The sequence below is a fragment of the Chondrus crispus genome, genomic scaffold (assembly GCF_000350225.1).
Source record: "Chondrus crispus Stackhouse genomic scaffold, scaffold_33, whole genome shotgun sequence".
Lineage (NCBI taxonomy): Eukaryota > Rhodophyta > Florideophyceae > Gigartinales > Gigartinaceae > Chondrus > Chondrus crispus.
This window is the reverse complement of record NW_005179241.1, coordinates 253,660-267,537: the sequence shown is the minus strand read 5'-3', so window position 1 is coordinate 267,537 and position 13,878 is coordinate 253,660. Positions and strand designations below refer to the sequence as shown.

The 13,878-nt window shown below is 55.2% G+C and overlaps 1 protein-coding gene; it reads left to right on the top strand.

Annotated features, from left to right (window-relative positions):
* The first annotated feature begins 11,041 nt into the window (after nucleotides 1-11,041).
* Nucleotides 11,042-13,295, top strand: CHC_T00005978001 (hypothetical protein). XM_005717797.1 is given in 4 exon segments: nucleotides 11,042-11,116; nucleotides 11,117-11,439; nucleotides 11,818-12,469; nucleotides 12,470-13,295. 2 exon segments carry the CDS (start codon nucleotides 11,117-11,119, stop codon nucleotides 12,467-12,469), a joined length of 975 nt encoding a protein of 324 aa, XP_005717854.1. The 5' UTR covers nucleotides 11,042-11,116; the 3' UTR covers nucleotides 12,470-13,295.
* Nucleotides 13,296-13,878: the final 583 nt, after the last annotated feature.

Sequence of the window (13,878 nt, the reverse complement as noted above, 5' to 3'; positions counted from 1 at the left end):
ACAGTACCGACCGGAGATTAAGCACCAACTCGCGGTTGGTGTATCACGCCTCCGAGTTGACGGCGCAACCTCCGAACCGGTTGACGAAGAGGTCCCGTGTTTCGCGGTACAATGGCGAGAGGAGGAGCATAGCCCCAGTCAAGGTACCGTAGACTGGGAGACCCCGTCGACCCAGGGAGAGCTGAGCACGCGTTCGCGGTTATACCCGAAGAACGCGACGTCTCATCCGTAACGGTGGAAGAGTTCCTTCGGGAGCAGGCCGAGGACCCGTTCTGTAGGGCGGCCGCCGAGACCGTAGGGAACCCGGACTCGCGCTATGACGTCGACCGATACGGGTTCGTCGTCCGCAAGTCCCCCCTCGATGGGACCCTGCAGCGGGTTGTACCGAAACGGCTCAGGGCAAAGATATTGTACCTCGCCCATCATCCCCGCCTGGCAGGACACCCGGGCGGTACGAGGATGTATTATACCCTCCGGCGGGAATATTATTGGCCTCATATGGCCAACGACGTCTTTAGTACCGTACGGAATTGCGCCTCGTGCGTCGCCACCCGGGGAACCCTGGTGCGGCATCAGAAGGACCTCAAGCTATTCCCAGCGGCAGGGCCGCTGGATTTCGTCGCCATGGACTTGCTGGGTCCTTTACCGAAGACGGCGCACGGGAATCGCCACGTGCTCGTCATGACCGACCGATTTACGAGGCTGACGCGATGCATCCCGTTACGGACAACCACCGCGTCGGTTGTGTCAAACGCCTTCCTGGACAATTGGGTCTACGCATACGGCGCACCTCGTTACGTGCTAACCGAAAACGGACCACAATTTGCCGCCAAGTTCTTCGACGCGGTGTGCGCCTTGCTGGGGTTGAGGCACTACCTGACTACCGCCTATCACCCCCAGACAAATGGGCAAACCGAACGGTTCAACCGCACCCTGGTGCAGCGCCTCCGACACTATGTCGAGGAGCATCAGAGGGACTGGGACGAGTACATCCAGCCCCTGACCTTCGCGTACAACACGCAGGTCCACTGGTCAACGGAGACAACCCTGTTCGACCTGGTGCTGACGCGACCACCGTCCGGATTGGCACTGCCCGTTACTGTACCGCAGGACGCCGGATCCCACACGGAAGACCCGCGGACCCCGGTACAGTACATGCGCGCGACGTTGCGGAAGCTCCGGGATGCCCTCGAGCGCACGCTGGTGAAACTAACCGCGGCGCAGAGGAGGTACAAAGCCGACTTCGATAAGAAGGTGCGCTTCCGTCCGGTCATCGCGGTGGGAGACTTTGTCTACGTGGACCGTCCACCGCGGCCGTTGACGAGCGCCGAGCAGGGAGACCTACCGAGCGACGGAGGAGGACCCTCCGTCAAGCTCTTACCGAAAACAGAAGGCCCGTTTCGGGTCCGATCCGCTACGGAGGCCACAGTGGTCGTCGACCAAGACGGGGTCTCGAACCGCGTGAGCATCGATCGGGTAACCAAGATGGCGCGGGGATCCCACGACCCTACTGTGGCCGCACCGACGACGGACCCGCCGGCGGGAACACCCGAACCGCCAGCCGAGTACGTGGTTGACCACTTGGTCGCCCACCGGGAGACCAGCAGCGGCGGCCAGTACAAGGTCCGCTGGTACGGTTTTACCCCAGCGGACGATACCTGGGAACCCGCCGAAGGCCTCCCGCAACCCTTCATCGACCGCTTCTGGCGCGCGCGGGCAACCGCGGGCCACCGTTAAAACCGCACCGGACAGACCCGGCGCGGATGGAATGACCAGCCGGTGGGGCGACCCGACGCGGCGATGGCCAAGGAAACCCTCGAGCGGGCTACGTCTCACCCCCCTCGGGGTGGATAAAATTGTAGCCCTCTTCCGAGGCCGGGTCAGCACACGGCAGACAAGACCGAACGGGGGGGTACCGACGCGGAAATAATGTCAAGGCGAGCCCTCGTCGGCGGCTCAAGAGCGGGGTAAAGCGCGACTGAACCGGTAGCAGAGCCAGGAACCGGGTGTGTGTGGCCCTCAGAGCACGGGCGGCGGTTCCAAATACGACCGATTTTGGGGACCGCCCAATCGGAGCTCGTCAAACCGCCGAGAAGTCACCCGCCGCAAGGAAAAAGCAGGCAGAAATTACTAAGGAAAAGGCCGATTTCCCGGCTGAGTCGCCGGTGGGGATGCCCCCCGGGTGGCGCGGAGGGAGACGGGAACCCGCCCCCGCGACGACCCGCCACGAACACGACACCGTGCGGTCCCTCGCCCCGCGAACCGCGGTACACGCCGGCCCCTTCAAGACCGACCGGGCAGCTCGGGGAAAACCCGCAGTGGCACCCCCGACCAGACCGCCGAGGCGATCCCACCTCGATGGACGACCCCGGGGGGACGTGCTACAGGCCGCCCATAACCGCTTACTCACTACCGCATGGCGCGCGGGCGACCGCGCGCAACCATTGCCCCGTGCCGGATTAACCCGGCGCGGAAGGGCCCTGGACGGCAAGGAGGCGACTCCGGTCGCCGGCTTTTAATTAAGCCCAAAAGGGGGCTACGTTTTTCCTCCTAGAAGGGTGGGAAAAAATTGTAGCTCCCTCCCGTTAACGGCATTGTATTCCCCAGGTCTGCCCGCGTCCGGAGGTCCCAAGACGGAAAATCGACTTTGGGAAGGCACAGGCGGATTTGGAAACCGGAACTGTAAAACGCTGTTTCTGCTCGTTTTTTACAGTTTCCTTTCGTTTCCAAATCGCGCCTCCGCGGAAAATGGCAACCGCAGGACTTACTGACCGTTTTTGGACGAACCGCAGAGCGTACCGCCGCCGGGAGCTCCCCGGTGACCGCACGGACATGCTGGCGGTCACACACCCCGCTGTCTCGCGGGTGAAAGAGCGCCGTTTTTGGAAAAACGGCCAGCCCTCCGGGGCTGGGGGAAAAACACATCCGCGCGACCGGCTAGACCTTGCCCGGCGCAGGCAGAACCCGCCTAACGACATTGGTTGGCCATTCCGTACGGTTTGGGTGACGCGGGTTGCTGCGCTGCCCCTGCAGACCCGAATTTCCGCCCTGTCCTTCACGAGGACACAGTACCGGAAAAAGGGCTACGTTTTTCCCTCTAGCAAGTAGGGAAAAAACCGTAGCACCATTCCGAGAACGGATTCGGCTCCCTGAGGTCGTTTCAGACCCGGGGGGTGTCAAAACATGGAAGACCCCATTTGGAAACCAGAACGGTTTCTATTCGTTTTGTGCAGTTTCTTCCAGTTTCCAAACCAGAGTCACTGGGAAGTGGTCTACCGAGCGGTTCTTGCCTACCTTTCGGATGGCAGAGGCGCGTATCCCACCGGGAGGGCGCGTGACGTACCGTGACGGACTGTACGGTGACGCCTCCGCAAATTTACGAAGGAAAACTAAGAGGAGATCTTGGAAAAACGGCCAGCCCTTCGGGGGTGAAGTCGAAAGTGGGGACTTCTCCCGCTGTTTACGCGCGGCTCTACCCCTCGCATGAGGCGGAAACCGCCCCACGGGGGTAACCGGCAAACCGTACGGTCATGGGTGAAGCAGGCCACCCTACAGTACCCCCGGGACTGAGTTCTGGCTCAGTCGCCCGAGGGACTACTGTATGAAGTCAGGGCCGACAAGTTGCCCGCCACGAGGATGGGGAAAAATTGTAGCCCCGTCCTGAGGACGGCCCCGCCCTCAAGGTACCAGCCCGGGCATGGGGGTGCCGGCGCCGTCAAACCGTCAAGGATAAACTCCCTGTGGGGAGCCCAGGAGCGGGGTGAACCGCAATCAAGCGGGGTACCGACCCCGGATCCGCGCATGTGTGGCCCTCAGCGCACGGGCGGCGATTTAAAAAACCACCGATTTTGGGGAGCACTCAATGGGGGCTCGTCAAAAAAGCAAAACGCCACCCGCCGCACGGAAAATTCAGGCACGTTTTACTAGGAAAAAAGCCCAATTTATTGCAAACCGTCGGTGGGGATGGGCATCTCGTGCTACGCAGGGACGGGAAATCACCTCCACACGACCGCGCCGCACCCACTGGGAGGTCATCCACCGCGGCCCGCGCGGTCGGAGGGGAACCGAGACCGACAGGAAAATTCGGGGAGACCCGTGAGAGCCAGGAGAAGAAGAGGAGACAAATTACCGTAACGGAGGGGGCTTCGGGTCGCTACCCTCACCGCCCCGGTCGACCTTAATCCCGGTGCTGACGCTTGGCGGAGGGTTGAGACCCCGCGAGCGTCGCGGCCACAGGGTCGGTCTCAACCGCACGAAAGGACTGTATCCTCGGACCCTGTGAGGGTGGCCGACGTTCGGGATTGACCGCCATGCGGGAGCGTTTCCGCAACCACCGCATGGTCCGTACGGAGACACCGTTGCCCAGAAAGCCCCCGGTTATCCGCTTGTGGGAGATAATCTCCCGGCCTCGTCACTGAGCCTCCCACGGGGCTTTATGTACCGACGGGCGGAGCAAGCCGGAGCCCCCATATAGAAAAAATATATATGGGAGGACGGCGGGGCCCGGGAGAGAAGGATACGCGGGGCAGACGAGAGGACACGAAGGAGAAAGGAAGCACACCGTTTGTCGGCAGAGGGCCACGCTCAAGGGCCTTGAAAGCCGTATATCGGTTATGCGCCCGCGCCAGCTCCCAGGTACCTCGCTGGCTCATCCAGGTTGGGAGGCTGCGTTTCCGCGGCCGTCTCGTCAACCTGGGGACAGGGGACCGGAATGGACGTACTGCGGGTGGACCCTGGCTCCGCGGGAGCGCCGACAGCGTTGTTAATCTCGCCAGCGCCCCTCCTCCGCGCGGTTCGGAATATGACCGCCGCCGCGGGTATGGATGCGGGTTTGAAGTCTCCAGGGAGGTAACCGCTCTACGGCCGCGTCTCCGCGGCCGCCCTGGTCTCCGTACCGGGTGGAAGGGCAGTCACAGCCGGCACGGGTTTTAGTCTACCGCGACAGGGACGTGTCGCGAAGTAAGGAAGGGGGTCTGTAGTACAATTGCGCGGAGGCGACGGCGCCACCGCTGCTGCCCCGGCGTACAGTGATCTCGGGTGTAAGCGCCAGCACAACCGTAAGGAGGTGTATTTCCAGCTGGTGGCCGGTGCGGAGAACAGTAATACTCCACCGGCTACACGTGTGTAATCCGTACGATCATAAGTAGTAATTAGTAGTTAATGACACAAATTTATTAATTGTGTACAGTAGCTGGTATACAGTAAGTAACAGCTACTGTAGCGGGACAGGTGTCCTGGCGTCCCGCTTAGGGGTTAAGACCGGGGGCACCTGCCCCGTCCCAGTGAAGAGGAGGCAGACTCGCCTCCCTTCCCTTTACGCCTAAGTGCTAACACCGTTCCGCTTTTCCTTTAGCTCGGGCTTCTAACCCGTGACCGCCCGCCCGGGTATAACACCACCGACCGGCTGCGCGTCACCGGCCACGTGAGCCTTCTCTCTTTTCGAGTCCATCCGTACGGTTTTTATCCGCGCGTGGGCAACCCAGCGTCGCGTGCTCCCTCACCTCTAACCCCCCTCGTTCCGAGTGGTCGGGACGAAGGTAGTTATACCACAGTAATAAGGAAACTGAAGCAGAAGAAGCATCACTTCAGGCACATGAAATTAATGCTTTGGTTAAGAAGGCTTCCGTTAGGCGTAAGAAACGTATTCTATTTTTAATGGACCAAACTATGTTCGTCTTAGAACCCAGGTCCGGGATCAATTCATTTTAACATGTTCTATGTGGGATAACTCCTCTCCACCCTGGGTTGGGTGAGAGGCGGAGGCTTTAGCGAGGGAGCACGCGACGCAGACGCGACGCGCCAATTGAACCGATCGGACGAGCTCGCGAAAAGGGAGTGGCTCACTGGCCGGTTACGCGCAGTCGCCCCGTGGTGCGTGAACGGGAGCGACCGGTAACGGGTTAGAAGCCAGCCCGCGCGACAGACAACCGAAAACGGACGTACGTAGGCGCAAAAGGGACGGGGGCGAGCTTGCCCCCGTTTACTGGTGGGGACGGGTGCCAGGTCTTAACCCCGCAGAGGGACGCCTCGGACACCTGTCCCAGTACAGTAGTACAGTACCTGCCGCCTAGTGCGTGCCAGGTACTGTACACAATTCAAAAACTAGCGCCATAATTGCTACTACCGCACGGACGCTGCTACTACACGTGTGCACTACTGTACACGCGTGTTGCTTACAGACTACCGCACGGACGACACGTGTGCTAACGCGCACACGTAACATGCGTAGACTACCGCTCGGACGACACGTGCATTACTGTACACGTACGCCAGATTACGACCGCTCGGCATGCGCGCGCGCTCGCTACACGTGGGCACAGCCGCCCACGTGTATACCGTATACGGCCGTCCGATGACCTCCGCGCGCTCGCGCCGGTCCTTATACTACATTCTACACCGAAGGGTTGTACTTTATGTGGCAATGACTTAGGCCCACTGGCTACCAGGAGGGGACACAGAACAAGAAAGAAGTGCTCAAAATGTAGCGTTCATTTGTGTGTTACTGTGCATGCCGGGTTACGAAAAAGTTGCTGGGATGTCTGGAATTCCACAAACGTTCTGGCTGAGCGGCATACTCCAGCTCCTTTGCGAAATGCTGCACAAGTGGACTTAGACACATCAAAAAACGTTCTACTGGCCATGGAACCACATGATGACGAACTGGAAGCTTTGACATCAAACTCGGGAAGTGCCACAAGAGCCCGACGACCCGGAATACCAACCAGAAGCCGCGATAATCTGACACACAATCCTCGGCCACTGCGGCGATCACGCCGTTCGCACACGTGAGCATAATAAACAGGTCTTATTGACATAATTATACTGACAGGGTGAGAAGATAACTGCATTCGTATTGCTCAAATTTGTGAGCAATAGGCCTATTTTGGGTCTTTTTGCATGAGTCAAATAGTCCATTTTTAAGGTGGTTCCGTTGCAGTACCACTGGGATAATTTACTTGAAACTTTAGGGACACATAGGTTCTTGTCTTGTCAAGCTCCAGACGAATTATGGAGAAGGGGAAATAAATATTGGGGCTACCAGAGCAATTTGAACATTTTTGGCACATACCCTTCTCGGGGGCTAAATTTGGGACACAATTTATGGGAACTCCCATAAATCGACAACAGTTCCCTTAAAGAGCCCTCGAATATATGCCCGGCAAGTGTCCTTGAGTCCCCAATACAAGTAAACTGGAACACCGCCTATTGGTGGGTTGTCAATCAAGACGTTTAAAATTCTTCGTTCTGCTTCCAGAGTGTTGAAATTTTCGAAAAGGGCTTTATTTGAGACAGTAGCCACTCTGAGTTACTTAACAATTATCGTTACTTAAATGCATCAGAGTCTCCACAGCGTCCTGCAAACGGGATGGCGTCGACTGTCCAGTGCTCCGCGCGCTCTTTTCTGTCTTTTGGTTGCCTGTACATGAAGGGGAACGACACCTCTTGCCCAACTTCGCACGTGTCATCGCCTCCCTTTCCTCCCGCTTTCGGCGACGCAGTTCATCTCGCTCCATTTTCGCTTGCTCCCTTACCGCGTTTTTTTGTGCTCGCGCCTCTGCCTTCGAACGCTTCTCTTCCTCCACTCGAACCCGTTCAGCATTTGCTTCTTTGTCCTTCTGTCTGCGCCCCTCAATGAGGTCCCCAACTGTAAGGCACCGCGACGGTGCTCCGCACCCCAACACTCTCCTCGTCTCTCCGCCACATTGGGCGATTGGCCTTCGACTGATTCCAAGTAATATCGAGTTGACAGAATCATTGTCAGCCAATGCAAGGCGGAGGCGTTTGATGGATTCTGTTTTGTCTGAAGTCTCAGTGAATATTGTCTTCAGCTTCCCCCATGTGTCACTGTCACTGAGCCTTTTTCGAACACTCTTAAGCGCCGACTTCGGTTCTGCGTTGTCAATGCGATTGATTAGTGCTGTGCGGGTCTGTTCGCGTTCAAATGCTGCTGTCTGGAGTCTATCTAAGAATCGGTAGTCCATTGGCCAGATGCCTGTTTTCACGAAAGACTCCCTCACAATTGATGCTGTGACTGCAGCATGCCCCGCTACTGCAAGCTTTAGTTTAAACCCCATCGCATGTACATTGGTGGATGCCAATGACAAAAGCTCATCTCTGGTATTCCTGACGGCTTTCTGGAATCTTTTGTTAATTTGATTATCGCAGGGTTGTAAAAAATGTGTTGTGTTTGCGGGGAGCACAACTACTTCTATGTTGTGCTTCCTCGCCTTTTCAAGTCACTCAATTCCCTTTCTCGACCCGTGGCCATCAAGGAACAAAATGTATGCCTTCTCCCTCGGGACTGCCTTTCGAACAAATTTATCAATATGTTCGATAATATGAGGCATTGTGTCCATTTCGACAGATCCCTTCTGTGTACATCTCAAAACACAGTCCCTCGGAATCCAAGACTCGTCTGTTAACCAATGGGGAACGTTGTCTTTTGTGTACTCTTTCTTCGGAAGGGGTGCCATTCATGACTGCATGACGTTCTTTCCGCCTGCTACAGCGAAAAGGGGCGCAAGTTGGCCTGATGCTGACGCAATAAGAACAGCGGTCAAGTGCTTTCCTGAACCTTTAACATTGGCAATTGCACCGCCGTGGTGGCTGTTTGCCGAAGAGAAAACCTTAATTCGACGTCCAAACTCTCCGTCCACATGCGTTTTGTGGTACAACTCTCCTCAAACCCTAGCGGGCGAGAGGCTCGGAGGATGAGCCGAGGGAGCTCGCGACGCGAGACGCGCGGCGCGCGGTTACCGAACGGTCGGACTTGCGAAAAGGGAGTGGCACACTGGCCGGTTACGCGCAGTCGTCCCGAGGTGCTAGATCGGAGACGACCGGTAACGGGTTAGAAGCCAACGCGCGAGAGAATACCGAAACGGCAGTACGTAGGCGCGAAAGGGAGGGGGGCAAGTCTGCTCCCCGTGTTTACTGCGAGGACGGTGTCCAGGTCTTAACCCCTCAGAGGGACGCCCGGGACACCTGTCCAACACAGTACCTGTCACTTACTGTGGACCAGGTACTGTACGCGATTGAAAATCTAGCGCCGTCATTACACTACCGCACGGATCCTCACACTACGCGCTTGCATTACACTGCCCGCGCATTATCCCCACACGGTTCCTTACACTACACGTGTACCCAAGCGTACACCTGTCACTTGCTGCGCCCGTTCGGTAATCATACGTATTACACGTGGGCCACGGTGCCCCGTGCCCGCTGCGCGCGGCCGCTCCTACTGTGCACCGACCGCGGATCGGTCGTTTTACCACACGTTTCATCCATATTCCAGATTCTGTTTGGATCGTTAAGGATTCCCGGATGAAGCTGCTCCACTTTTTTGAGCGTTTCGGAAAAGGTTTGGACGTGATAGTAGTTTTTGGCTTTTATCTTGATTGCTTCTTTATTTTCAGCGTTTCTGTAGACCAATTCTCTGTTCTGTGCGCGATACGTTCTTATAGCAGCTCGAGAAGGGATCCCATTAATATATCCTTGCCGACTATCTGCACAAATTTCTTTTAATGTCGACTGTAGTGTTGGAACATCCACAGCAAATCCTCTTCTCGCCGCAGTAATTATGCGTTCGTTTCAAGCTTTAGACTCTTCATTCGTCCAGATAGTCTTTCGACCACGCCGGTTATTCAGAGGATCAAGTAGCTTTTCTAATTTTTCCTTGTCTTTGCCTTTCAGGCAAGTATGAATGCGACCTGCTGTGGACTTTGAAATTCCACAAATTGACGCGACATCCCTTACCGACCTTCCATTCCCGAAGAGAGTCAAGGCACGAGCCCGGCGTTGCTTCTCTTCTTCACCCTGCTTCTGGCGCCGGATATGGGCAGCCGTTTGACTGCGCATGGAATGTGGCATGGTTGGTAATTTGAGGATTAAGCGGTAGACCGCCTCGTCAAGGACAGTATCTCGGGACAAAAAAAAACCAGGTATCGTTTACCCGCCCAAACAGCCAGCCAGTTTGAATTCTGACGGGCTGTCGAATCCACGGCAAACACTTGTATGCACAGTTTCGGTTGATTAATAGCGTTGAGAAGCAGTTCATATCGGTTTAAGTTAAGTGTCCCAAGTTAAGCCCTGTCCCAAATTTGGCCCCCGAGAAGGGTATGTGAGCAATAGAAATTAACAGTAGGGATATGAGGTCAGTCATGGGAGGCCAGTTTTTTTTGCAAAAAAAATATAAATTAAATCGAAACTTTAAAAGTCAGTTTGGACACCATTTCTTTAACGTATTTGCCCTCGGCATTAACATCTTGCAAAACATTGGGATGGCAGTTTCCAATGCACAGAGAGCCTAAGAATCTAATGAAGTTTCAATGATGAGTTGGCTTTTTAAACAGGCGTTTTGGTTTCGAAGAAATCAACATAAAACGTTTTGAGGTTGGTCAAAAAGGCTCCTTTTTTGGGCATTTTAAAAATGGCTGGAAAAGACGTTCAGATCTCACCAAACTCCGCCCTTCCGCAACGCAGAAGTCAACTGCGATGGCGAGAGTATCATTTTCCATCTTGTTGAGCTAGCGCAAGTAGAGAAAAAATAAGTTGAAAAGTGACCTCATATGGGGTCAAATGGCCTCATATGAGGTCATTTGTCACCTAGACACTAGGGATGCTCAAGGCCCTCTCGGCCTGCTCGAATACTGCCAGCATTATGTCTTTTGCTTTGCACAGCACTGCACCAGCGTGAGATACCTTTCACTGACATTGAAGTTCTACGTAGGCCATTGCACTGCAATCTCATCGAGTTTTTTGCTCGACGGAACCTGTGATTGTCTGTTCTACCCATTTCTTCTGCATTTGTGTGATACATGTCGTGCATGACTTTCGCAATGCCCGAGAAATAGACACTGTGCTGTACAGTACATGTGTACAAACGTGTACATTATTGTACACTTGGGTACAGTACCCTTCAATGAAGGGTACAGTTCCAGACGTACATACTGTAATTGGTGGCACTGCTCGGTCCCATGTCCTGTACCCTTTCGTAGTTGCCTCTATCTCCAATTTCTGACGGGTTTCCGCACCTCAGCAGCCATCGCGAAGAGTGTGTTCGGTTCCGCTCTCACATCCAGGAGCTCAGAGTGACTGCGCATGAAGGCATCGGTTGATCATGGAAAGCTCAGGTAGAGAAAGCGTCCATGTACCCAAAATCGAAATATGTGATTCCCCGAGTCGTGACATGATCCAGGAAATTTGCTGCTTCGTCAACAGCGAGGCCGACTGGAATCAAACGGTTTTCGATCTTGAAGTAGCAGACGGAACCTTTGCGGTTGCGCGGAATACCAATAACGAGATTATCGGTGTGTCGAGTAGTCACGCCCTTTCTCCTCGCAACCTCTGGCTTGGAAACGTCTGTGTCGCTAAAACTGCCAGACGCTCAGGCCTTGCTTCCAGGTTGGTGAATTCGCTATTTGATGTGGCAGCTGAGCAAAGGTGAGTTAACAGCTGCCTCAACTTCTTCCCGCTGCGTGCGACTGCATAGGATGTATCTCTTCCATGAGCATTACATATACATACGAAAATGTCCTACAATAAGCACACCAGAACCCATGACTTCGAGGAAGGAGGACTCTTTTTGTGGTCACCGCAGCACTAGGGATGAATTATGGCTTACTAATGACTGAAATATCGATACAGTCGGCGTAGAGGCACCTCCCCGCGCGCACCACTCATGCGGATTTCATATAATCAATGCATTCTTTAGCAAACGGTCTAATATTTTTAGGGACGCGGCTTCTTCTGTACTTTAGTTCTAACCTGTCCATTGCTTATGACTTGGTGATTACTTTTGCACTCATTGTCACTATTTAGGATCCGTTCACACATCGTCCTGCTTGCCTCCAAACTCGGTGAGGGTGTCTACCGACGCCTCGGGTTTAGAGACGTTCGAAGTGTCGCTGTCGCGAGCTACAGAAGGACAAGTCTGCCACTTCCGAATTTCTCTACTACAGTAGCCGGTCGTCCAACTGCACAAGAACACGACGATGCCATCCGCCTTGAAGGAGAGATAGGCGGCAGCTCTCGCAAGGAACTTCTTCGAAAACTCTTCGAAAAAGATAATCTCTGCGCTGTCGCCAAGACGGATTCGTCAGTCGTTGCTGCCGCCTGGGGTCGGTACAAGGCACCTACCCCATCGACAAACGAGATCACGCTACATGTGGGCCCTGTCGTGGCGAAAACGCCCGACCTCGCCATGCGTGTCGTAGCGGAGCTCCTCCGGATGGCTCGCGCTGATGATGCTTGTGCGTCAACTTCGCTCCCGCGAGCATCTGCTCTCGTCGTCCGCATTGGGGACAATAAGGCAAGTGAACAAGTCTTTGAATCTCTCGGTTTTGAGAAGGCAATCGACGCGCCATATTTACAAAAAAGCATTCACGATGGTGCCGATCCGTCCCCTCGAGATGTGGATTTGGCATGCGCAACGGATCAGTGTTACGCGACGATGTGGTGGGATATCGCTTAAAAACCCCTTCTTCTTGTCTCGTTATGATACAGCAAATGCTTCGTCTTAGGACCCTTAGCCTAACCAAGTTACCTTGTCTTCGCCCTGAGGACAAGTGTTGGTGCATGTCAACCAATGCGACTTTACCCAAATATGCAATACTGTACTCGTCTTGACCGTGTGAAATTTTTAGGCGGCGGTTTGGCAGGACTGCTTCCACACGGCTATCCTGAATGCGACGTACACTGTGTTGACCGCATCGCCGGAATCACGTCAAGCTACCCTTTCCCGCGACACAGCTCGGTACACGTAATTTCATCCCAAACTTCATGGCTGAAAATCATGGTCCCCGGGAGAGGATTCTGCAAAAGCTTCGGTAGCCTCAAAGACCTTTGTCATCTCAAACCTCTTCTCAAAATTGCGGATCAAGTAGCCTGAAAGTAGACACCAAAACGTGAGCTGGGCAAGATAATCTCTGCTGGTGGAGTAGGTCATCTGCACCTTGTTCGGGCTCAATTCCCCCAGAACACTCTTGACAATCTCCTTAAACGCGTCAATAGCATCCGGGCTGAGATTGGCTTGGAGGGCGGCGATCTTCTCTGGTGTAAGCGTGCGCATGAAATCCAAGAGCTTGTTATTATTCTGGTCATGTGTCTGTGTGGCGGCCAGCCTCTCCCTGAGGAGTTCATTCTCGGCCTCGAGCTTCGTGACATAGTCAATGGCCTTCATCTCCTGCTTGGCCTCCCTCTCAGTATCCCACCATCTGACCTTGCCATCAACAGCGGCCACATCAGCCTTGCCTCTTCTCGGGACGCCCTTCATATAATCAGTCTCTGCGGCAAACAAGTCCGGGACGTGATCCGTGTCGCGTTTCCGCCTTGTATTCTTGGGGCTCTTTGCAGCCATACTCTGATTCAAAACCATTCTGAACTCTGCATTCCTCAGCGCATAGCCCGTCGACAGGGAGCTCTGCATGAGTCTAGAAACGCCTCCCCTATCACTAGTTATGACAACCTCATAAGTATCGCCCGGGATGCTGCCAAGAATGCCCATGACAATCCTCCGGAACGCATCGCTCGCGCTATCCGTCGCGAGGGCACGGAGTTTGTCGACGTCGTCTGGGCCGGTCGTATGCTTCCTGAGGGTGGCGTACAAAGCATTCTTGTGACGGTCGTCCTGCGCTGCGACGTTGGGGTCGCCCGAGGCGGCGTTGGAGGCTGAGGCGCGGGAGAAGCGCCAGGCGTCGCCTAGGACGATGTCGTCGTACGAGTCGGGCTCCGAGGGCGAGTGGGCGTCCGAGTGGCCAGGCGAGTCCGGGTCGTCAGAGTCGTCCGGGGTGGCGTCGTCATCGAAGGAGGACCACAGAAAGACGGCGCGCACGGGGTCGCGGGAGCGCGGGCGGCGCGGTGGGCGGCGCGCACACACATTGG

Bases quoted from the DNA above. Each gene is read 5' to 3' on its own strand.
- CHC_T00005978001 (XM_005717797.1), top strand. From the start codon at position 11,117: ATGGAAAGCTCAGGTAGAGAAAGCGTCCATGTACCCAAAATCGAAATA. The intron at 11,440-11,817 runs GTGAGTTAACAG...GTCACTATTTAG, and splicing joins GATGTGGCAGCTGAGCAAAG to GATCCGTTCACACATCGTCC.